This window comes from Pseudorasbora parva, chromosome 21 (genome assembly GCF_024679245.1).
Source record: "Pseudorasbora parva isolate DD20220531a chromosome 21, ASM2467924v1, whole genome shotgun sequence".
In the NCBI taxonomy this organism is placed as follows: domain Eukaryota; kingdom Metazoa; phylum Chordata; class Actinopteri; order Cypriniformes; family Gobionidae; genus Pseudorasbora; species Pseudorasbora parva.
Genome location: NC_090192.1, coordinates 19,112,990 through 19,139,501, shown reverse-complemented (window position 1 = coordinate 19,139,501; position 26,512 = coordinate 19,112,990). Strand labels below are relative to the sequence as shown.

General features: G+C 36.4%; 2 protein-coding genes across 4 annotated transcripts in view; both read left to right on the top strand.

The window, feature by feature from the left end:
• Window positions 1–2,054, top strand: part of baiap2l1a (BAR/IMD domain containing adaptor protein 2 like 1a) — a 31,970-nt gene extending 29,916 nt beyond the window's left edge. For all 3 annotated transcript variants that reach the window (XM_067430025.1, XM_067430024.1, XM_067430026.1), the window contains 2 exons: window positions 939–979; window positions 1,076–2,054. In XM_067430025.1, coding sequence (XP_067286126.1) covers window positions 939–979; window positions 1,076–1,148 — 114 coding nt within the window. In that variant the 3' untranslated portion in view covers window positions 1,149–2,054. The remainder of the gene's footprint in view (window positions 1–938; window positions 980–1,075) is intronic.
• Window positions 2,055–4,657: 2,603 nt separating this feature from the next.
• Window positions 4,658–26,412, top strand: tecpr1a (tectonin beta-propeller repeat containing 1a). Its single transcript, XM_067429420.1, has 25 exons — window positions 4,658–4,803; window positions 5,713–5,948; window positions 7,157–7,339; window positions 8,781–8,903; window positions 9,014–9,136; window positions 9,329–9,503; window positions 9,624–9,724; window positions 10,288–10,389; window positions 10,839–10,987; window positions 12,268–12,818; window positions 12,908–13,053; window positions 13,332–13,487; window positions 14,546–14,695; window positions 14,797–14,954; window positions 19,977–20,104; window positions 20,183–20,285; window positions 20,363–20,459; window positions 20,545–20,624; window positions 20,764–20,820; window positions 22,739–22,913; window positions 23,082–23,217; window positions 23,482–23,574; window positions 24,330–24,436; window positions 24,529–24,648; window positions 24,734–26,412. Exons 2-25 carry the CDS (start codon window positions 5,724–5,726, stop codon window positions 24,872–24,874), a joined length of 3,579 nt encoding a protein of 1,192 aa, XP_067285521.1. The 5' UTR covers window positions 4,658–4,803; window positions 5,713–5,723; the 3' UTR covers window positions 24,875–26,412.
• Window positions 26,413–26,512: the final 100 nt, after the last annotated feature.

The window sequence follows — 26,512 nt, the reverse complement described above, 5'->3', positions numbered from 1 at the left end:
CAGAGATCAAAATGAAAGTGTTTCTACACAACTAATTCACCTTGAATGTGATCATATGATTGTGGGCTGGTGAGTAGACACACCAGACTAGACACACGTGGACTGTTGTGGCAAGTCTATGAACTAAAGTATTTCCTCTGATGAACAAAGCGTTAGCTCACCCAAAAATAGGAATTCTTTTATTTACTCATGCGTTTTCAATCTTGGTCCTGGGGACGCACAGTTCTGCACATTTTGAATGTTAACACACTTGATTCAGATCATCATTTTACCCTTGGCTGTGGAACTAGGATATTTTTTTAAAGTATCTTGATGGAACTTTTCATAAGAATAAAAACAGCTTGTGGTCACTGTAAACAGCTGTCTAGAAAAAAAAACGTCATATAAATAACTTTTATAGTATGTGCTTTTTGGTTGTTGTTATTTATTTGTTCATTGATGTTTTTGAAGTTTGACAGACTATAGGCACATTAAATTAATGGGTAATTCGACAGTGTGGCCAAGAAAAATTACATTGGGATTACGTGAATGAGTAATTTGTGACAATGTTCATTTATGAGTGAACTACTCCTTTAATATGTCTCCTAGCAAAATTTGTCAAATTTGAACTCCAGGATACTCCAGTATTGTGCATGACTGTTTACAGTTCATCTTCTCTTGAAGTAGTTTTGATTAGATTGTCAGCACTAAGGCAGAGAAAGCAAGCGTTTCAAGATTATCAAGCTAATCAAGATTCCTGACATATGATGAGGTCATAGGACACAGTGATTGTTCCAGGTGCATAGTCGGCAGGTGAAGCGACAGAATTATGCATTGACATCCTAAGCGAACCAGTCTGACTGGGAAAATCAACTTTTAGCTTTTTTTCATGTTCTAAAGAATGGAAGCATCGTTTATGCTGATCACTTTTTATTCTCATTTCTTTTTTTTTGCAACAGGTGTCTTTGCCAAATGGTCACTCAGTGCCTCCATTCCTTGGGTGAGTATCATTAAACAGAATGGATTCCCCATATTACTACAGCGCTCTAGAGTTTAACCCATTCTCTGTAATCACAATGCTTGTTTTTCTCCTCAGGGCTGGGAATCCATTTGCCACGGTCAAACTACGACCCACTGTCACAAATGACAGATCTGCACCACACATATGATGAGAGTTCTTTCAGCCCCATGCCCCAATGCAAAGTTGTTTACATTGACGCATTGCAAATATGGCAGGACCACCCAATGAAAGGATTCTGTTACAGCATTGATTTTAATCCTTAAATTTTCTAAAAATGCAAACCAGCATATTTAGGCATTATTTATGAGAATTTTAGACTTTGATTAAATTATTATTTTAAATTGTAACTGGATTCCTACACTTCCAAGAGAATGCACAGCACCCACACAGGCTCTTGAATAGATATTTTCTGACCATATTGGTCCTATGTATGGGGCCTTGTAAAGGTAAGCTGAAATTCCAAATATATATTTTTAAGTATTGCAGCCCCTAATTAGAAACACGACATGACCAAATCATATTTCATTTCAAAATCCAGTGAAGTAGTGTGAGATTTGCCAGTTGCCAAATTGTTCCGGTTGGAATTTATTAATTTTAGCCTGTTTTTGTTATACAATGTTATTTGTTTCATTGTTTTAAAATTCTGATGTTTTCCTTATCCTTTACACCTTTTTCACGTTTAAAAGAGCAATGTAAATACACTTAGTTCAATTGTTTATTCCTCATGTTAAAGATGAGTGCAATGTGTGGTGATAACATTCAAACTAGCTGCACAGGTGATTGTTGGCTTTATCTGGATATCATCTCAAACTTGTAAGCATTTTTCACCGTGGAATAGAAATGCTTGGGTCCTAACTAAATTAATACCGTAGTTTTTTTTATTGAAGTCTTGTAAGGTCATGTACATGTAATGCCTTTGCAAGCATGTTTTTATATAGGGGAAATAGTCTTTTCTTTTAGACCTTTTTTCTTTTTTTGTGCTCTGATATTGATTCATTGCCCCATTTTCTGTTATACAACATTACTCAGAAATAAAGATATATGTATATATGTCTATATGAAAATGCCTTGGATTTTTATTACAACTGTAGAGTATTGGCTACAGTCCAAAGCGCTATTCACCTTGTAAAACTTAACAAATGTTTTATGATGATCTGAAATTGTCATAAATGGGTTTATATGAGGTGAGTGTATCCTACAAGGATAAGGTGATCATGTCACATGGCAGATAACAGTGATTTAATTTTGCCCTTCTCCTTCAGTGTTATAGTCAAGGATGAGTTTAAAAAGAGTTCAGATATATTTTTGTTGGATGGTTGTAAATCAGACCATTCACCTACATCATTCCCCTATATCCATATACATACTACATACTACATACTTGGAATATATCTTGTTTTTTTTTCTCAAAAAGCCTCTAAGTTAACACTTAGATAAAGATAAAATCCCTGTCACAACAGAATTCTGCTAGGCTTTAGGTGCTGGTCATATCATTTTAATATTGTCAAAGTTTATTTCACTAATTTCATTCAAAAAGTAAAACTTTTATATTCATTCATTATGCATAGACTGATATATTTCAAATGTTTATTTCTTTTAATTTTGATGATTATAACCGACAACTAAGGAAAATCCCAAATTCAGTATCTCAGAAAATTAGAATATTGTGAAAAGGTTCAATATTGAAGACACCTGGTGCCACATTCTAATCAGCTAATTAACTCAAAACATCTGCAAAGGCTCTAAATGGTATCCCAGGCCTAGTCCACACGGACACGGGTATTTTTATAACTGGAGTTTTTCCTCCTGCGTTTCAAAAAAAATCCCGTCCAAACATGCTCGGGTTTAAAGAAATCTCCATCTACATGAAAAAGCAAAAACCCGCTATCAAGCGCTGTCAAGTGCATGCCACACCAGCAGGCGTCGATATCATGCTAATCGTAAAGGCATGTTGGCCAATCAGAAGCCTAGAATTTCATTCTGACGCCTCTGTTCCACAATGTAGTAATATACCCGAGCATGTATCTGTGCACATGATACAAGCAGCCCTAAGTCCGCCATTGCACAGAATCGTCAACCATAGGGTCGTCAACAAAGCAGTCAGTGGCGAACAATCTGACGTCAAACACAGCGGATAACGGCGCACACTCTGACGTCGCAAGGCAAAAACGCCGGTTTTACTGTCCACACGACAACGCTGCAACCGGCGTTTCTGAAAATCCTGACCTTAGCAGGGTTTTCAAAAATATTCGGTTTCAGTGACCCGATACTGCGTTTCCGTGTGGACGAACGGCCGAACCGTGTAAAAAAAGTCACTGTTATAAAAATACCCGTGTTCGTGTGGACAAGGCCCCAGTCTAGTTCTGTAGGCTACACAAATCATGGGGGAGACTGCTGACTTGACAGTTGTCCAAAAGATGACCATTGACACCTTGCACAAGGAGGGCAAGACACAAAAGGTCATTGCAGAAGAGGCTGGCTGTTCACAGTTATGTGTCCAGGCACATTAATAGAGGCGAAGGGAAGGAAAAGATGTGGTAGAAAAAAGTGACAAGCAATAGGGATAACCGCATTCTTAAGGGGATTGTGAAATAAAACCCATTCAAAAATGTGGGGGAGATTCACAAAGAGTGGACTGCAGCTGGAGTCAGTGCTTCAAGAACCACTACACAGAGACGTATGCAAGACATGGGTTTCAGCTGTCACATTCCTTGTGTCAAGCCACTCTTGAACAACAGACAGCGTCAGAAGTGTGTGGCTTGGGACAAACAGGACTGCTGAGTGGTCCAAAGTTTTGTTCTCTGATAAAAGTCTGTTTGTCAATCAATGTTGAAAACCGTTGTGTAAAAAAAAAAAAAAAAAGGAATCAGGATTCCTTGATGAAGAACGTTCAAAATAACCATTATTTTAAATATAATTTTTTGTAACATTATAAATGTATTTACTGTCACTTTTGGTCAATTTAATGCATCCTAGCTGAATAAATGTAATAATTAAAAGAAATGATTTCCCCCAAAAAAATAATAATACAAATTCTTACTGACCCAAAACTTTTGAACTTTAGTACAATGTTGCAAATGCTCTCTGTTTCAGATAAATGCTGTTCTTTTGAACTTTCTATTCATCAAAGAATAAATAAAAAAATGTACACAACTGTTTTCAACATTGATAATAATCATAAATATTTCTTGAGCCGCAATTTGTCATATCATTTCTGAAGGATCACGTGACACTGAAGACTGGATTAATTATGATGATAATTCAGCTTTGCATCACAGAAATAAATTACTTTTTAAAATATATTTAAATAGAAAACAGTAAATTGACATTTTAATAATATTTCACAATATTACTGTACTGTTTTTTGTGTTTCTAACAATAAATAAATTTACACAAAGACCTATAAAATATATATCGTTTTATAGGCCTATATGTAAAGCATTTTTATAAAATAAAATAAATTACAGGCCTAGATCTTCTGAGTAGGCTAAGTGTTAACATGTAAAGGTTTGTAGAAGAAGAAGAAGAAGAAGAAGAAAAGTTAAACAAATTTGAGGTGGTGTATCATATGATATCTATGGTGAAGGCACCGCGGTAACCACCTTTACAGTCCCATCTTTTAACATGAGTTATTGGCATCCCCTGCCGGGCCAATAAGTTAGTGCAACACAACACAATTCTTACCACTTCCTGTTTGGGATCTACTGAGGAGTCAACATCGGACAAATCACAGACAGATTTCACTAAGATGAATGGTCTTAAAATGGCAACATAGGCACAGTTTACACCCTGACACACATAAGGTATGTACGCTGGACATCAGTTGATATAACTTACTGTCAGCGACACTGAGAATGCATCAACTGTTAGGATATCTCTATTGTAATGTTCATGAACCTGTCACCGCGGACGACAGGCAGGTGCAGTCACTCATTTCAATATGTTTCACTTCTGACTGTATCCTAGTCGTATTCATTTTTCATCCCATTTTATATGTTGTTGTGAAGTACTCAACATGTTTATCTTGTATTTGCTGTCATTGCTAGCTAGCGTGCTAACCGGCATTACCTGCATCAACAAACAAGCGCTCAACATGAACTGTCAAAATATACAGCACATTGTAACGTATTTTAAACTTAACTAACAGATACATTTTTTTTTACATTTTACCATATTAATTCCATTTATTATTATTTTATTTATCATATAATAGTATCTGCCAAGTTACTACGTAATTGATAATTTTCAGTTCTAATAATGATGGTATTTATAATAATTTATAAATTATTATGTTATAAATATTATATTATATAATTTTCAGGTACCTCGTAGTGATATGGTAATATAGTAATTGAATATGAAAATCATTCAGTTATGGTATTGCAATCTAACCTGCTTAACGTGGTACCAGCACATTAATGTTTTGTAAGGGTGGTCTGTCATTTAATCAGAGCTTTATAGAGGTTATTGTGTATTGCTTGAATCTTGCCGTTCATATATCTTAGGAGTTGTTTAACAGGTCTCCTTCAATGTTTTGGCAGTTTGAGAATCGGCTGACTGCAGATCTGCTGTCAAAGCAGAGGAAAGAGTAGGCAGGAAATTCTGCTTCATTAGAGAGCAATTAACTTTGACTCCTTGTACAGTTTTTGTAGCCACAAACTGATGCTGAGCTGTTTGTTTATCTGCAGATTTCTTTCTCTTGTCTGTTGCAGCAGGGTGCATTATGCCGAGCTCCCTCCTGTGGGCTGTTGATGTGTACGGTAGGGTTTATTGCCTTTCAACAGCTGGACAGCAGTGGGAACATTGCCGCGATGCCCACTTGGAGTTCAAGCGCATCACAGCTGTGCAGCAGTGCTGCTGGAGCATCGCATGCGACCACAACATCTATCTGAATGTGCATGCCAGTGATGTGCCCATCCGCTACCAAGAGGAGACATATGAAAACCAGGTGTGCTCAGTAGCAATATACAAACTGACATATGGGTCAATGTATTTTTTTACTTAAAATTTATTTAAAAAAATTAAATACATTAAAAATTTAAAATCATATTAACATATTTTGTGAATAGTATGTTTAATTTCTTATTTTAAACTGTAATATAATATTAAAATATACATCAAATATTTTAATTTGAAATCATTTTACAGCAGTGTGTCACTGCTTTTTATAATTTGAAAAAAGTCATGGGGATCAACCAACATGCAGGGGAAAAAAAACTATAAACAGGAAATTTAGTCAATTAAAATAATACAGTTAGTTTAAGCAATTATATTAGACAATGTTTTATTTAGAAAAATATATAAAAAAAATATACATTCAAGGGATATTGTAATCATAAAAAAATTGAAATACTGTTGAATACATCCATTGCTGCAGATATACTGTGGATATTAAATCATAAATAAATAAATAGTTAGTTAATTTAGGTTGTAAAATGTTGTGTGACTACCTAAAAACATACAGATATTTATTCATAAATAATTCACAGCCCAAGGCTGCATTTATTTAATCAGAAATAAAGGAAAAATAGTAAAACTGTGTAACAAAATAACAATTTTAAATAACAGTTTTCATTTTAATGTGTTTTAAAATGTTATTTAGTCCTGTGATGGCGAAGCTGTACTTTCAGCAGCTATTGTTCCTGTCTTCAGTGTCACACGATCCTTCAGAAATCATTCTAATCATTCTGATTGGGTGCTCAAGAAAACATTGAACAACAGTTGTGCTGCCTAATAATTTTGTAGAGTTGTTTTTAGAATTCTTGTATATAAAGTTCACGAACAGCATTATTTGAAATAAATATTTTGTAACATTTTTAAATGCCTTTACTGTCATTTTTTTAACAATTTAATGTCCTGTAGTGTCCTAACTAAATAAAAGTATATTTTGAAAATAAATATATATGTTTTAAATATTACAATTTGTTCACTCACAAAAACATATTACTTTTTACTTGATGGTTACACCACGTGCCATTATTATTGTCATTAAATTAAAACTTTTTTCGAAACCAACATGAATACAAACAGTATATTCCTAAGAAAATTGCACATGTGTTTTAAACTAGACTTTATTGTAAACACTTTATTTGTCATTGACACTAGAGTACTTGGCGGTGAATAAGACTCGTTAATGTGTTTCCTGTTCCCTCACAGAGGTGGAACCCTGTCGATGGCTTCTCGGACCGGCTGCTGCCCAGTGACCGCTGGCAGTGGAGTGATGTCACAGGGCTGAAGCACCAGCCTCTGGCTGACTTTCAGCTGCCCTCTGACAACTGGGATTGGGAAGCGGACTGGTACGTGGATGAAAACTTTGGAGGAGAGCCCACAGAAAAAGGGGTCAGTATTAATGCCTTTAAGAGACTTTCGGGGTCAATATATTGTTTTTATTACTATTATTATTATTATTATTATTATTATTATTATTATTATTATTATTATTATTATTATTAATTTAGTGCTATTATGTGCAGCAGATTGAACGGAACTTGTCACCACTGTCTTCCCCCTGCATCTCCTTTGTTAATTTAATTTATGAAGAAAGTACATGCATAAGTTATAATATATATTTTTTGGTTACACTTTATTTTATGGTGTCATTTTTACAGTGTAATTATATATTTAAGTACTGGGTAATGTTAATTAACAGCATGTACTTACTATAGGGTTAGGATAGTATTTTGTTTAGGGTTAGTTGCATGTAAATATACATATTTACTGTTATACACACAGTACATGTAACAAGGACACTAAAATAAAGTATTACCTTTTTTATTAACAAGAACAGATGGTATATGTACAAAGACTAAACAAAACACATTTACAGACAAATAAAACATATGATCAAAATTATGTCAGTTTTGGAGTGTTTTAAGGTTCTCAGTTCTTGAAAACATTTCCCTTTTTCCATCTTGCTTTTTCCCCCTTTTTCTTTCTTTCCCGCTCCCTCCTTTTCATTTTGCTTCTCCCTCTCCCTTCCCTTTCCCTTCTTTTCTTTTAACTTGATGCTTTAAACATTATTAGATAGCCAATATTTGGGTTGAACGCTCTCTCACTGACAAAAAAGGGCTGTACAATACAAAATAGAAATACCACAAGATAAAAGCTAGCAGGGAAGAACAAAACAAGACATTACAGTGTATTAAAAGCCAACGAAAAGAGATATTAAGACTAGATTTGAATGCAGATAAGGTTAGAAGCAGTCCTAATGTGTTTTGGAAGGCTATTCCATAAAGTGGGACCAGCCACAGAAAAAGCTGTATTATCGAAAGCAATTATATATCTTACTGTATTACACTTTAAGCAAGTTCTTGGAATTTGGAGTAAGTGTTGATCTTCAGAACTTGGGCTTTGTGAGGGATTATAGGGGTGGAGTAATTTAGATGGATAGTCTTATGACATTGTCCAAAAAAACATGCACATTACTTGTTGAACAACTTCAGGTAGTTTCGGGTTCGGCATGAAGATGTGCTGTCCGCATGACAGCTTTCACTCTGTTTTGAGCTAAACTGCTAGTCTGTTAGCCCCCTTAAAGGGATAGTTCACCCAAAATTCTGTGATAATTTAGTCATCCTCAGGTTGTTCCAAATCTGTATAAATGTCTTTGTTCTACTGAACAAAAAGGAAGATATTTGGAAGAATGTTTGTAACCCAGCAGATCTCAGCCATTGACTACCATATTGGGGAGAAAAAATACCATGGTAGTCAATGTCTGCCGAGAACTATCCTTTTAAACCACTAAAAATAACTTTGTTATATCTGATTTTCTGTGTGTTTTCAGGGATGGACATATGCCATTGATTTTCCAGCCACTTACACAAAAGACAAAAAGTGGAACTCTTGTGTGCGTCGCCGCAGATGGATAAGATACAGAAGGTACAAAGCACAGGAATCTTGGGTCAAGGTGTGTACTAGTACAAAGATTTCGAAAGCAATTATATATCTCATCTTTACTGGCTGTCTTTAACGTTGATGAAAAACTTGTCTCTTTGTGAATTTATTATGTGAGAGCAGATCCCCTCGGAGCAGGCTGAGTCTCTTCCTGACCCGTTTAATGACATCACCTGTGGTGGTTGGGAGATCACTGAGGAGCCCAGAGGGTGTTTGGCACTGTGGGCGGTCTCTCTGCAGGGAAAGGTCAGAACTCAGTTTATTCCAGGCTTACATGCTGTACCATGTCCAACAACATGTCCTGTGCTTCTGTAATTTATTCTTTTTTCAGTTCTATACAGAGCATGATTGATTCTTGGAACACTCATTAAAAAGTTGCATCATGTCAACTTATCCACAAAAAGGATCTAAAAGATCATTTTTTGTACATTTGAGCAGGTGTGGTTCCGGTGTGGCATCAACCACCATAATCCTGAGGGCTCCTTTTGGGAGGACGTGCCCGTACCAGGGGAGGTTGTGCAGATCAGCTGTGGACCTGGTGACCTGGTGTGGGCGGTCCTGTGGGAGGGCCATCTGCTGGTCAGAGAGGGCATCGGCAGAGATTGTCTCAAGGGTGAGCGGACTGGTGCAGTAAATTCACTTTTGCCAAGTTTCCATTTTAAACGTAATGAATGTTTTTGAGTAGATAAAGTATTTCTATCATCTGTTTTATTTTATAATATTGTTATCAAAGGGTCATCATGGGTGACAGTGGAGTCGCCAAGCCCCGAAGCGGGAGCCGTACACATAGCTGTTGGTGTGAATGTAGTGTGGGCTGTCACTAAAGATCATAAAGTAAGTTAATTTATTAATTTAATTAATATAGTTACACTTGCAAATAGAGCGGGGTCCAAAATCTGAGACCACTAGTAAAACAGCTTCTTTTTTTTATTATAAACAGTATATTATCATTCATGTTGTATTATCTATACTAGAAATTGTATTATTCACCAAAGAATTCTGAAATAAAAATCACTGTTTCCACTAAGATACTAAGCAGCACAACTATTTTCAGCATTGATGATAATAAAAATGTTTCTTAGAATGATTTCTGAAGATTCATGTGACACTGAAGAATGGAGTAATGGCTGCTGAAAAAAATAGCATGGCCATCTCAGGAATAAATGACAATATATTAATATATTAAAATATAAAACAATTATTTTGAATTGTAATAATATTTCACAATTACACTATTACATTATTTCCTAATACACTATTTTACTGAATTTTTGTTATCAAATAAATGCAGCCTTGGTAAGAACAATTTTAAAAATCTTACCAACCCCAAATTTTGAACATTTATGGAAACATTTTTGTTGTTGTTACATAGCTTGTTTTTCCTTATTTTCTGATAGGTCTGGTTTAGACGGGGTGTGAATTCCCATAATCCTTGTGGCTCTGGTTGGATCAGTATGGTTGGAGAGATGGTCATGATCAACGTGGGTCTCAATGACCAGGTCAGAGATTAGTAATGTTCTCTCTATGGTTTACCTCATTAATTCCTGACTCTAATGTACTTTTTCCATTGAATAAGCATATGACCCCTTTAAAGGGGTTAAAGAACTTTCACACTCATACACCAGCACAAAAGGAAGTCGGCTATTATGGGTTGTTTGAAAAACGTTTTAATGGTACAAATACCTCTTATATTTTTCATGTCATGACCCCAATTAAGCATAAAAACCTTAGCCAGAATATAACCGAATAAAAATGTTTCATATGGATCAATGTATTGATTAAATAAATACATTTTATGAATATGTGGAATAAACGTTTAAATTTTTTTTCTAATATTATGCCATGTATTCTGAATATGTGTTTCTAGTGAGAATTATAAGTGCTAAAATCATTTCAGCAGTTGTACACTGAGCTCTCTGAAGGTTGATGTATGTATCTCTGTGCTCAGGTGTGGGGTATTGGTTTTGAAGACCGGGCCGTGTATTTCCGTCAAGGTGTGACTGCCAGCGAGCTGAGTGGAAAGGCCTGGAAGGTTGTGTCTGTACCCAGAGATAGCGATCGTTCCCACTCTAGCGCCAGCGCTAGCAGCCTTCAGAGGTTAGTTAGCTTCAGTCTTTTCTCTTTAGCCTGTGTAGAATCTAATTCTAAGTCTAATTCTAGTTGTGAAATGATCCTTTTCGGACAATTTGCAGACAATATTTGCATTAATTTGCATCAAATATAGTCCCGAGATACTTCGCATTAGTGAATAAATAGATAGATCTGCTTTTGACTATTGAATTCCTTAAGTGGTCTGGTGGTAGAATTTTTGTAAACAATGGCAAAGTTTCCGGGTTCTAATCCGCCCTCATATACCGTTTTTTTTTTTTTCTCTCCATTAAAATCAAAAATCTTCAACAATTATTGTATATTAAGAGAAGGGACACTTTTGAGTCTATCTACGCAACGGCATTAAGCAATAGATTGACACGCTTGTGCACGAGCCAAAAGAAAATGTAAACCCCGCCTACTTTGATTTAATGGGCCATCTCAATCATTTTGACATTGAACAGCGGCGTTAGACCAAAAATGTAACTTTTAAAACTTTGTCATCCTAGCATACAGAGCGCTGCGTAATGAGGTCAACAGAGCAGTGCAAAAATGGGGGTGGGGGGGGGGGGGGGTATTTTTTCTATTTTTAATTATTGGAGGGGACTTGTCCCCCTAGTGTCTATGGTGGTTACGGCTCTGGTATAATGTACATAATGTATTGCATTTAAAAAATAAAATCATCACCAGGTGGTGTAAATCATTCAAGGAGGGCTATTTATACATTTGTTAGTACACTTGGCAGTTTGCTTTCTTTTAAGACAGTACTGCGCACTGAACAGGCTTCATCGCTAAAACGAACAATAAACGGATATACTTTTTTGAGGAAGATGTTTTATTTTTGGTCTTTTTTTGAATCCGAAAGTGGACTTAAGCAATGCAACTTTTGTCAATAATTCAGTAACGGAAAAAGACAATGTATTAAGTAGCATAACTGTTTACAAAATAAATTTATATTTTCCATTACATGTCTAGTATTATTATTTTTAATAGAAATGTATTGTCATGTGACTAAAATATATATATTTATCATTAATTGATAGGTATTGAATTTTTATTAGAGGGGCCTTAACAATTTATCTTTTATTTATTTATTGAAAGGATTAGAGCATTGTATTAGATATTCTCTTAGTAGACTGGATTACTTATTATTGATGGATAATGAAAAGGGCATCACAGGTTTAAACTTACAATTATTTGAAACATGAATAATGATTCTGAAAGTGTCTTAGTGATTCCAAACGTATGATATTGTATATGTTAACATTCTGTGTCACTACACCTTGCAGTGCTGGTTGTTTCTTTGGTGGTGAGGTGCGTTTTGAGCCCCAGGCGTCAGTGTTGAGTGATGCAGACCCTGAGACTGAAAGAGCTGGGGATGAGGTTGTCCCAACTCTGGAAATGGGAGACAACCCTAAACCACGCATCCCCAAAGTGACTAGTGACAGCTTCATCTCTGAGCTTGTGTCTGATCGTGAAGGCCAAATCGGTCGTCGTGAGGTCCCCCCAGCTGGCCCATCTATTCCTGAGGAGGATCACACAGAAAAAGAGGTAGAGGACAGCGCTTCCCCAGCCCAGGTTCTGTCTCCTAGCCAATCAGGTGGGCTAAACCCTCAATGGAGCAATGTGGACCTGGAGGAAGCCCAGACGCACCTTGCATCCGGACCTGGAGTAGACGCAGCTGAAACCTGCAGCCTGTCCTCTGTAGCAACCTATAACTTAGCCTTGGAGGAGCCTTATGGGCCAGATGAGCATCCAAAATGGGCCTGGGTCAGTGGCGGGGGATGTTTGGTTGACTGTCACTTACAGCTCAACTGGTTCATCTCCGCTACATCCACAGGTCAGCTGGGTCATTTGTGTATAATCTGTGTAATTGAATTGGATGATTCACTTTGTCCCTGACCGTGTCAAATGTGATTGTGTCCTCAGCCCTGAACTCCTCCATGCAGACCATGTCTCTCTCCATCACACCTGCTCAAACAGCAGCTTGGCGTAAACAGATATTTGAGCAGCTCAGCGAGCGCTCCAAGAGAGAAATGGAGAATTTCATGCATTATGAGCAGGCCATCGAACAGGTAGTGCTCAAACACCAAAACAGTTCAATTCATCTGATCTTTTCATCAATACTAACCAGTTTTGTCATTTATCTTGTTTCGATTATATCTAGACCGTCATTGATATAGCAACAGTAAGTGTCCATACAAGTGCTCTGAGAGTTAGTCGAAATAGTAAAAATAGTTAATAGTCAAAGCAGTCAGTTACTGTCACAATGGCTCTCAGCTTGGTAGAACTGAATAGTTACCCCAAGAAAATCTATCACTTGATAATTCCCCCCAATTCCTGTCCTTTCTAGTCTGTGTGGGTGAAGAAAGGCACCATGCAGTGGTGGCGAGACTGGAAGCCTCATAAATGGGTGGATGTTCAGTTTGCTTTGGAGCAGTTCTCAGGAGCAGAGGGCAACAAGGATGGAATTCTGTTTATCTACTACACCTTTAATGATGAGAAGAAGGTACTCTTACATACAGAAGACCCTTATTGTGACCAATGTACTGATAAAAGATATTTTTAGCAAACACAGATATTTAAAGGGATAGTTCACTTTGAAATGAAAATTCTGTCATCTTTTACTCACCCTCAAGTTGTTTCAAACCTGTATGAATTTGTTTCTTCAGCTGAACACAAGGGAAGATATTTTGAAGAATGTCAGTAACCAAACAGTTAACTGGAGCCATTGACTTCCATAGTATTATTTTTTTTCTATGGAAGTCAATGGCTCCAGTTAACTGTTTGGTTACTGACATTCTTCAAAATATCTTCCCTTGTGTTCAGCTGAAGAAAGAAATTCATACAGGTTTGAAACAACTTGAGGGTGAGTAAAGGATGACAGAATTTTCATTTTAAAGTGAACTATCCCTTTAAAATGTACATTTGCCTTTTCTCTTCTGGGAAAATGTCAAAAATATTTCATGTTTATTGCTGGAAAGTAAACTAAAGGTACAAGCCCTTGATATGTCTAACCCATCTTCATGTTTCAATAGGAAATACACCACCCGTAAAAAGATTGAGGTTTTAGTTTTTTGTTTGTTTTGTTTTTAAGATGACATTAACACTTTAATTCAGCAAGGATGAATTAAACCAGTGGTTCTCAATTTTTGGTTACATCCCTTCTTTTAAAGAATCTGCCGCACACATTCTGACTAATTTCCCTAAAAATAATTTGGAATATAACAGAAATATTTTTTTAGATTGAAAAACAACTGCAAAAGTTTCACTTTGTAATGTTGTTGAATATATAACAGGAAGATAGAATAGTAGATCGGAACATAAATTTAAATAAAAAATAATAATTTCTGCTGAGCCTTTGTCGAATTAAAAAATAATCATAATTAATATTATCAAATAATCACAGCCTTGGTGAGCATAAGAGTCTTTCAAGCACATTAAAGAATCGTACCAACCTCAAACTTTTGAACAGTAGTGCTTTAACAATGTAATGTGATTTTCATGTAGTCTAGACTGACTAATTTGATCAATTCAACCTCTATTTTGCTTTGATTCTTTGCCCAGTATCTCCACGTCTTCATAAACGAAGTGACAATCCTGGTGCCGGTATTGAATGACTCCAAACACACATTTGCTATCTATACAGCAGAGCGAACCAAACAGAGATGGCCTATCCGTCTGGCTGCGGCCACAGAGCTGGAGATGCATGACTGGGTAAGGCAAGAGCATGAATCATGGGAAATTGATTCCCAAGAACTCTCACTGCATTTTGTGATTTCCTTGCTGTTTAACTGACAGTTTGTTCATCCTATCAGCTGGCTCTGCTCAGTGTGTCCTGCTGTGACTCTAGAGGTATTCAGGGACCTCCCTCGAAACAAGCCATCTGGTCGGTCACCTGTAAAGGTGACATCTTTGTGAGCGAACCAACTAAAGAACTAGAGGCATCTCCCTACCCTACACCATGTGATCAAATGTAAGAATCAGATGATGGATTGATTTGATGTAAATAAGTGTATATGTGAGATTCTACATTTAGGGGACCACATTTTTGTATGTTTTTTTTTTAACTTCATACTTTTAAGAATTATAATATATTTAAACCTAAAGGGTTAGTTCAACCAAAAATGAAAATTCTGTCATTAATCACTCACCCTCATGTCAGTACAAACCGAAAAACCTTGGTTCATCTTCAGAACACGAATTAAGATATTTTTGAGCTCTCTGACCCCTCTAAAGACAGCTATCCAGAAAAGGTTCAGAAAGGTAGTAACGACATCTTTAAAATCATCCACGTGACTCCAGTTGTTCAATTTAAATTTTATGAAGCGAAGAGTACTTCTTTTTTTGGTAAAAAAAACTAACAAAAATAATTACTTTATTCAACTATTTCCATGTGCCGTGCCAGTCTCCTACGGACTATTTTAACAATGTTGTTACTACCTTTCTGGACCTTGAAAGTGTTAATTACATTGCTGTCTATGAAGGGTTCAGAGAGCTCTGTGTTTGTGTTACGAAGGTCTTATGGGTTAAGAACGATATTAGGGTTAGTGATTAATGACAGAATTTTCATTTTTGGGTGAACTAACCCTTTAATTATGCTTGTCCACAATACAAAATTTTAGTTATTTATCTATCTAAGATGTTTTAAAATCATGCAAATCTCTAATGCACTTTTTCTTAAGAACATTTTCACCAATACTGCTGTTATTACCAGCACACCAAGTAAAATTTGTGAAAAATGTAAAAGAAATAAAAATATCAGAAATCCACATCATCGCCTTATATCAAAATACACTTAAACTTTGACAAAATCCAAAAAGCCATTTGATAAATGTTTAACATAGATAAAACATAGTTTGAAGGTGTCAAAAGGTTCCCTCATTGAAGAATTAACCATACACTACCATTCAGAAATTTGGGATCAGTGATATATATATATATATAAATATATATTAGACAACCTATGCTCATTAATCGATTATTAACCGTTAACTGATTATAATATTGAATTGGCATTAAATAAAAATACAATTGACGAGTGTCTGTGACCCATTAAAAATACTTTTTTCACGTGTTTATTTTACTGTGCAAACAGCAGAACATACAGAACAGCTCAACAACAGAACCTGGATACACCTTTTTAACGCACCTGCAGCGTTTTTGTCAGAGAAAAATAATAAAATCATTTAAATAAAATTTTAATAAAATAATTTAAATAAAAATCATAAAATAAATAGGCCTACACTAAATATTTTCACTAAAATAATTAGCAAATTGAGATGACAAAACGAAAATACACTGAATCCGTTTGAAGCTTTGAACAACCGGAATAGTTTTTTTTCCGTCAAATAAAATAGCATGCCAACCTCAATCCACTCCTTGACTGGTTTATAATTGTCAAAAAGTAACATGTCTAAGTGACGTGGTTTAGTCTGAAGCACAGCCTGTTGATAGTAAACGCAGAAAAAAACCTTGTTTACTTTCGTCTGTCTCCGCTCAGCGCGAGCCTTGAGGCTCCGCGGACCCGCTGACGGAGCGTGCGCCTCGACGTGCTCGCAGTTGTGCTTTTCTTTGAAACGACAGAGGGCGACTCAGAGTAATTGTTCTACAGGGAGTGCAGAATTATTAGGCAAATGAGTATTTTGACCACATCATCCTCGTTATGCATGTTGTCTTACTCCAAGCTGTATAGGCTGGAAAGCCTACTACCAATTAAGCATATTAGGTGATGTCCATCTCTGTAATGAGAAGGGGTGTGGTCTAATGACATCAACACCCTATATCAGGTGTGCATAATTATTAGGAAACTTCCTTTCCTTTGGCAAAATGGGTCAAAAGAAGGACTTGACAGGCTCAGAAAAGTCAAAAATAGTGAGATATATTGCAGAGGGATGCAGCAGTCTTAAAATAGCCAAGCTTCTGAAGCGTGATCATCGAACAATCAAGCGTTTCATTCAAAATAGTCAACAGGGTCGCAAGAAGCATGTGGAAAAACCAAGGCGCAAAATAACTGCCCGTGAACTGAGAAAAGTCAAGCGTGCAGCTGCCAAGATGCTACTTGCCACCAGTTTGGCCATATTTCAGAGCTGCAACATCACTGGAGTGCCTAAAAGCACAAGGTGTGCAATACTCAGAGACATGGCCAAGGTAAGAAAGGCAGAAAGTTGACCACCACTGAACAAGACACACAAGCTGAAACGGAGTACTGGTTTGGGCTGGTATCATCAAAGATGAGCTTGTGGGGCCTTTTCGGGTTGAGGATGGAGTCAAGCTCAACTCCCAGTCCTACTGCCAGTTTCTGGAAGACACCTTCTTCAAGCAGTGGTACAGGAAGAAGTCTGCTTTCAAGAAAAACATGATTTTCATGCAGGACAATGCTCCATTACACGCGTCCAAGTACTCCACAGCGTGGCTGGCAAGAAAGGGTATAAAAGAAGAAAATCTAATGATATGGCCTCCTTGTTCACCTGATCTGAACCCCATTGAGAACCTGTGGTCCATCATCAAATGTGCGATTTACAAGGAGGGAAAACAGTACACCTCTCTGAACAGTGTCTGGGAGGCTGTGGTTGCTGCTGCACGCAATGTTGATGGTGAACAGATCAAAACACTGACAGAATCCATGGATGGAAGGCTTTTGAGTGTCCTTGCAAAGAAAGGTGGCTATATTGGTCACTGATTTGTTTTTGTTTGGTTTTTGAATGTCAGAAATGTATATTTGTGAATGTTGAGATGTTATATTGGTTTCACTGGTAAAAATAAATAATTGAAATGGGTATAAATTAGTTTTTTGTTAAGTTGCCTAATAATTATGCACAGTAATAGTCACCTGCACACACAGATATCCCCCTAAAATAGCTAAAACTAAAAACTAAAACTTCCAAAAATATTCAGCTTTGATATTAATGAGGTTTTTTGTGTTCATTGAGAACATGGTTGTTGTTCAATAATAAAATGAATCCTCAAAAATACAACTTGCCTAATAATTCTGCACTCCCTGTATAAACCAACTGTGGCGATGCTTGACAATGTTTACTTTAGTAAACGTGACCAAAACCACACTACGAAAAGCATTAAAGGCTTTCAGATGGCACTGCCTGGTGCCTGGGGAATACAGAGACCCCTCACTATAGCGGCCAGCATCGGGAAGCGTCTTTCATTTGCTTTCCTCCACTAGTCAGGAGCTTGTACTACTGCTGTGTTGTACCACTGCGTAGCTTATTTTGCACGTAACTTCGTCACCCTTTCTGTTGAAATAGTCCCATACAGTAGGCTTCTTCTTTCCCATTGCTTAATTTTGCGAAATATACTGTTTGTGTCGGCACGTGTGGTTGCATGTGTTGATTGCGCCCCTTGAGTTAACAAAAACTTTTTTTTAACCATGCAGCAAACAAACAAACAAACAAACAAATGCATAAAAAACAAACAAAAAAATCCTTTAAACTGTTTAACTGATAATGTTAATCGGTCAAAATACTTACTATCGGTTAATGGTTAAACGGTCATATGAGCATATATATATATATATATATATATATATATATATATATATATATATATATATATATATATATATATATATATATATATATATATATATACACACACACACACACACACACAAACATGCATACATACATGCATACAGTGGGGCAAAAAAAGTATTTAGTCAGCCACCAATTGTGCAAATTTTCCCACTTAAAAAGATGTGGGAGTACACAACTATAAGTGACAGAATCAGAAAAATAAATCCAGAAAATCACATGGTCTTTAAAGAATTTATTTGCAAATTATGGTGGAAAATAATTATTTGGTCACCTACAAAAAAGCAAGATTTCTGGCTCTCACAGACCTGTAACTTCTTCTCTAAGAGGCTCTTCTGTCCTCCACTTATTACCTGTATTAATGGTACCTGTTTTAACTTGTTATCAGTATAAAAGACACCTGTCCACAACCTCAAACAGTCAGACTCCAAACTCCACTATGGCCAAGACCAAAGAGGACCAACACACTACGCCAACAGGGACTCAAATCCTGCAGTGCCAGACATGTCCCCCTGATTAAGCCAGTACATGTCCAGGCCCATCTGAAGTTTGCTAGAGAGCATTTGGATGATCCAGAAGAGGATTGGGAGAATTTCAGATGAAACCAAAATATAACTTTTTGGTAAAGACTCGACTTGTCGTGTTTGGAGGAGAAAGAATGCTGAATTGCACCATACATACTGTGAAGCATGGGGGTGGAAAATCATACTTTGAGGCTGTTTTTCTGAAAAGGGACCAGGACGACTGATCCGTGTAAAGGAAAGAATGAATAGGGCCATGTATTGTGAGATTTTGAGTAAAAACCTCCTTCCATCAGCAAGGGGATTGAAGATGAAACATGGCTAGGTCTTTCAGCATGACAATGATCCCAAACACACCGCCTGGGCAACAGAGGAGGGGCTTCGTAAGAAGCATTTCAAGATCCTGGAGTGGCATAGCAAGTCTCCAGACGTCAACCGCATAGAAAATCTTTCGAAATCCGTGTTGTGTGTGTATATATATAATATATATATATATATACACACACACATACATACAAACACATACACACACATTAGTTAATTAATTAACTAACATAAACTAACCACTTGTAACTGTATTTGTTTATCTTTGTTAACATTAGTTTATAAAAATACAGCTGTTCATGGTTTGTTTGTGTTAGTTCCCAACTAATGTTAACAAGATTTGAAAAAAATATTAGTAAATGTTGAATGAACATTAACAAAGATTAATAAATGATTTATAAGTACAGTTCATTATTAGTTCACTAATGTAGTTAACTAATTAACTGAAAAAATTCTTACTGACCCTAAACCTTTGAACAATAGTGTATATTCATCAACCTGTTAAATTTGTCCATTGTCTTGTTCTGTTGTAATAAAGCAATGAAAAGGCAAAACTTGACTGCTCTCAGAAAAAAAAATACATATATATAATTCTTTGTTATCAAGGTTCTGGCGCCAAGTTGGAGGGCATTTGCGTGTTATTGAGTCCAATAGTCTTGGTGTGGTGTGGGGGATCGGCTATGACCACACCGCCTGGGTCCACACAGGAGGCTATGGAGGAGGCTTCTTTCAGGGTAAAGGCACCACTTCTCTTTCTAAATCAATCATTTTTCATTTACTTTTAATTTTACATGTTTATCTCACTCATACAGGTTTGGCAAGCAGCACAGATAACATCTACACACAGACTGATGTGAAGAGTATTTACATCTACGAGAACCAGCGCTGGAATCCTGTCTCTGGTTACACTAACAGGTTATTATAGATCATGATGTTTGCTATCCAGAAGGGTTCAGTACACTCACTGCTGTGCCTCACTGTTTCTCCTCCAGGGGTCTCCCTACTGACCGTTACATGTGGAGTGATGCCTCAGGTCTGAAGGAGTGCACTAAAAACAACACTAAACCACCCTCCCCCAACTGGACTTGGGTTTGTGCCATTATCCATTTTCTCCAAATACATAAAGAAGCTTGCTTTATAGCAGCAGATTGTTGTATGTGGTGATACCTTGCAGGTGTCAGACTGGACTGTTGACTATGCTGTGGCAGGAGGGACAGACAGAGAGGGCTGGCAGTATGCAGCTGATTTTCCTGCGTAAGTTATGTTGGCCATCAGCATTGCTAGTCTCTTATTACCTGGGTATTTAAACACAGCAGTTTTAATATAACCTTCACATTCGAGAACACGCTAACTCCTTTTTTGACTTTTGTGAGTGTAATATTCACCTTTCTAGGTCATACCATGGAAATAAAACATTGAAGGACTTTGTTCGCCGCAGACGTTGGGCAAGGTATGTAGCAAAGTGACTGTTTAAAGTCGGCATAAACCAGAAGTCGCGATAGTCTTTTTTTCCCTACTGTGATGTAAATCCAAGTGAATGGGCTTCTCAAACAAGAAAAAATGTAGTGTGGAACTTGATTAGATTGTTGGCTCATTGTGGTTTGCTATTGCTGTGACATCATGTGAATGACAGTTTGTCCCGCCCTCACGCCAGTAAACGCATCATCAGAGAAGAAAAGGGATGTCACTGCCGGAAGTTATTTTGACTTAAGATTACGAGGGGACATGAGTTTGATTGATATGCACGGAATAAATGCATTTATAATAAATATTGCGGCCCCACTTTATATTAGGTGGCCTTAAGTACGATGTACTTACATCAAAAAATAAGTATAGTGTACTCACTGTGTTCAAATTGTATTGCGAAACACTTTTGCTGATATTGAGGTGAGATACGGTTAGAGTTAGGGACAGGTGTGGTGGTGTGGGTCAGTTTAAAGGTAGGGTTAGGTGTAAGGGAAGTGCCAACTGTGTAATTACAAATTTAACTACAGAAAATAATTACAGACGTAATTACATGCAGGTATTTTAAATGTAAGTACAATGTAAAAACATGTATGTACACAATAAGTGCATTGTATCAAATGATTAATTACAATGTTAGTACATAGTAGTTAAGGCCACCTAATATAAAGTGGGTCCAATATTGCAATATTCCATAAATAATTTTTTTTTTTGTTCTGTTCACCCATGGGCATGTTTGTCTGAGTGTGTGTTCAGGTATTTTGAGGCGTGTTGCTATTTTGAGGCAACTGAAAACGACTGCGCCAGCAAATTAGTATTTTTTTTTTTGTGTTATTAAATGGGCGTGTTAGTAATATGCACTTGTAGGCGAGTGCACAACACGTGTACTACGAACATGCCCTAAGTCAAACTGGGGTCCTCCAGAAGGTTCTAAGGAGTCCCCAGAAAATTTCAGAGAATTAAAAGACAAAGCAAAAATGGATAAAGTCTACCGAACATTCTAATTCTTTCATTTCTAAATGTTGAAACCCCCTTTCTTGCTGTATACATACTTTCCAGCATTGTATATGCTTGCTTTGTATCTTTCTAGTGAATTTTTCCTCAATATAGTTCTCTTTATCTTGCTCACTGGGGCTGTAAGGCAGTTTTCTTAATGCAGTATGTGAGCTGCTTACATACATTTATTGTGAAAGTTGCTTATAAAAATCATTTTATAATTGAAAATGTTTTTCTTCAGGTTTATACATCCAACATTATGTATAACCAATTTAAGTTTGGAAACGATATATTGTATTTATAATGTCACACTTACTATTTCTCTAACAGTTTAAATGTTTTGTTCCATATATATAAAAAAAATATATATATATATATATATGTATAGATGGATTTTAGGAAGGGGGTCCCTCTTAAAAGGGATCATATTTAATCATATTTGGGGGGTCCTTGTCATCAAAAAGTTTGGAAAAAAAAGTTTGAATTTTTTTTTTTTTTTTAAAGGTATTTTTTGCATGTCTTGCATAGTTTTTTATAATTGTTCAACTTGAACTTTGTTCTCACCATGAAATGGCATAAAAAAATAATAATTAATAAGTACTGTAGGTGAATGTTTTTTGAACATCTGCGTTTTGCCTGTGCAGTTCTAGTGTACTGAAATTTGGAAAAATTAATTTAGTTTTTGGTTAAAAAAAAGAAATAGACAATAAAAACTAAAAGAAATGTAATCAAAATACCATTCTTTTAGTATTTATTTTTAGTAGCGTATAATGAAACATTCATTTGGGGTTGGTGCAGTTCTTCCAAATGTATGAAAGATTGTTTTTTATAATCGTAAAGGAACAATGTTTGTCATGGTGAAATTTAATTTCCATAGTCAACTCTCATACGTTCTTCTTTCACTTTAGAAAGTGTAAACTCACAACAACCGGCCCCTGGCAGGAAGTCCCACCTATTGCTTTGAGTGACATAACAATCCTGCCTTGCGGGCCGAAGAGCACTGTGGAACAGGTGCCATTATGGGCCATCAGCAACAAGGGAGATGTCTTGTGCCGCTTGGGTGTCACCTCACTGACCCCTGGGGTACGAGCCAAGTTCCTAATTTTCTAGTCAACCGCTATTCAGTTTAGCGTTCAGTAATTCCCATTGCAAATAGTGTACAATAACTGAGCATACATATATTGAGCATTTTCAATTTGAGAGTTTTCCCGGAATGCTGTGATCCTGACTGATGATGTGGCTTGCTCGCAGGGGTCCTCATGGTTGCATGTGGGAACTGACCAGCCTTTCAAGTCGATTTCCATAGGTGGCGCTCACCAGGTTTGGGCCATCGCGAAGGATGGCTCTGCATTCTATAGGGGCTCTGTGTCCGCTCAGAACCCGGCAGGTGAGGGAATAACCTTCTATCACAAAGCCTTGAATATGCAGCAATATGCACTTCTCTTGTTACATTTTCATGCAAGTCATTCCTGTCATGCTGATTTCACAGCTTTGTCTGTGGTTTTCAGCAGCAGCATTAGAACACTCTAAAAAATGCTCAGTGAATGGACCCATTCAAACAACCCAATTTCTGGGTTTGTCCATTTTCATCCCAACTTGGGTTGTTTTTAACCCAGCATTTTTTAGAGTGAAAGTTTTGGTCTGTTTGCAGGAGATTGCTGGTACCACATCCCCTCTCCAACCGGACAGAAGCTTAAACAGGCGTCAGTGGGCAGGACGTCTGTATACACAGTGGATGAAAATGGTACACCTATACACATCACACTGATAAAAAGGTGTTAATACTATCTTGTTGACTGGAACTATTCAAATGGTAATATTCAAGTGGTAACATATTATTATAAAAGTATTTTTAATGCACCTTTATTGCATTGTATGGTCTCATGACAAATTATAACCACAGATATAATACATTTCCCCCTGATCTTAGACAATGCGTAAGCCTAGTCTCAAACTAAAATGCAAGTTTGAGCTGTTTTAACGGAACTTGCACTAATATTAATAAGCACTTTTTTCTAAGGCACGTTTATAAAAGCTATTTAAATGCCCTAATTAAACTCAGGCCTAGTCCTGGCTTATTCTAAGACCTGTCTGTGAAACCAGGATTTTAATATTTATTTATTTATTGTTACACTTTTAGAAAATACAATGCATTAAAACATGACAAATTTCTGATGCAACAAGGAATCTGTGAATATTTTAATTTTTAAAAAAATTATGTAAAAAAATAAAAAAAACAAATTATGTATATTATGTATATATTATATATATATATATATATATATATATATATATATATATATATATATATATATATATATATATATATATATATATAATATATATATATATATATAATATATTCTACAAAAATCCATGCTTACTGTGCAGTCTAAACCAATCCGCAATGCTATACATGATCTTTATTTAAAACTGTCAAGTTAAAATGGACAATATTTGTTATAGTAATTTTTTATATGTGTGGTCTTGTATGAGCAGGTAACCTGTGGTACAGGCATGGTGTGACCCCCAGTTACCCTCAGGGCTCATCATGGGAGCACATCTCCAATAACGTGCGCAAAGTGTCTGTTGGACCTCTGGACCAGGTCTAGACCATTTCCTTTGAACTAGTTAATGCAGTCTAACCACTGTCGGTTTGCTGCTCCGCTAAATGCCAGATATGTGTGTTTTTCCTTAGGTGTGGATCATTGCAGATAAGGTGCAGGGCAGTCACAGTCTGAGCTGTGGCACTGTGTGTCGCCGGATGGGGGTGCTGCCGATGGAGCCAAAAGGACAATCGTGGGACTATGGCATTGGGGTGAGTGCTGCTGATGTCATCTTTATGTTCACTAGTAGTACTGTGCAGAACGGATAGAAAATAAGAAATCATCTGTTTCTCTCAGGGTGGATGGGATCACATAACAGTTAGAGGAAACGCCATGGAGGCACCACGTATCCTGATGCCACCCCTGACTGACAATGGAAGCAACCAAACAGCAACACGCAGCCAGCCAGAGATGAACGGAAACCCAGTGTGCTGTTAGTCAAACAGCTGAGCCCTTCATGCTAGTAGCCATAAATAGTTTTCATCCCGTCTGTAGCGCTTCACTTGTATAGACACTCAAACAAAACATTTATCTCAAGTTCCCGCACATTTAGACGACTGTGCTTGTATTTCAGCTAAATTCACATTCTCTAGTTAGCTTGAAAGATTACTTTCTTGATTTGAGGGCTCTTGTGGATAATGAGGCCATTCCTGTAATGCCCTCTCCTTTTTAAAACTCCCAGCGTTTGTCATTTATGTTTTTTACGTGGCACTTTTGGTTAGATCTTAATTTAATGTTTATTTATTGGTCCGTTGTCAAATCACAAAAGCCCATTTGCTTTTTTTAAGTTCTTTATTTGAATCCAGGGGCATTAAATACAAAAATGTCACAGTATAAGCTACTGAAGGTACAAGCATTTTATATTGAACATCAAACAAAACAAAAAAACGTTTCAAACCAACATCTGCGTCTGGGATGTCATGAAAGAGTCTGTAATACTTTCATTATCTGCTTGTATCAGGTTATTGGTTATTAATGAATCTTGATAAGAAGGCTGAGACAACACAGTGATACTATATAAATACACCACAGTTCCAAAGTTTGGGGTCAGTAAGAATTTCTTTTTGGAAATATATATAGGCTTTTATTCACCAATGATGCATTAAATTGACCAAAAAAGACAGTAAAGACTTTCCAGATTTCCATTTCAAATAAATGCAGTTTATTTTCTATCCATCAAAGAATCCTAAAAAAAAAAAATATGTATCACGTTTTCTACAAATCATTAAGCAGCAAAACAATGACAATAAGAAACAATGTTACTTGAGCACCAAACCAGCATATCAGAATGATTTCAACTGGACTAATGACTGCCTAATTCAGTTTCTCCATAACAGGAATATGTTACATTTTAAAATATATTACAATTTCACAATATTTATCAAAATAAAAGCAGCCAGGCATCTTTCCATAACAAATTCCACTGACCCCAAAGTTTTGAATGGTAGTTCAATTTCAGACACTTTCGTTGTATTTAGTTTAGGCTTGGCAATGTGAAGACAGTTTTGTGAAACATTTCTCAGAATGTCAGCATATTTCATTCATAAATAGATGTGTATGTGGTATAATTCCGTTTAAAGGCAGCACAAATTTCAGAAAGTAACAGTATTTATACTAAATCTTTCCAAATGGTTTTTATCAGGATGAATAGTTAGTTTTATTCCAATTCTGCTAAGTTATGTTGTACATGTGGATGTATAAATTTCGATTATTTATGAGTAATGGTCCTAATGTAAAACTGGATTAATTGTGTGACATCCTGTATGGGCATTATTTAAAGTTGCTTCTGTACATAAAAAAATGATATGCAGGCATGAGAGAAACTACTGGAAAAAGAAAAGAATAATATAGTTTTAAATTATTAAATGTAGACAAATAACAGGGTATGGACAGTGGAATCATTTAAGTACAGAAACTCCTCTCAGTGTCATATGTGCATGGTTCTTGTCCTCAATAAATATGAAATCTGTTCCACAGCTTTGCATTTTTAATATGAAATGCTTACCCTATTAAACGGATAGTTGTATGACTATGAATTTTGCGGACAACAAAAATGTTATGTATTGTCCATTCAAT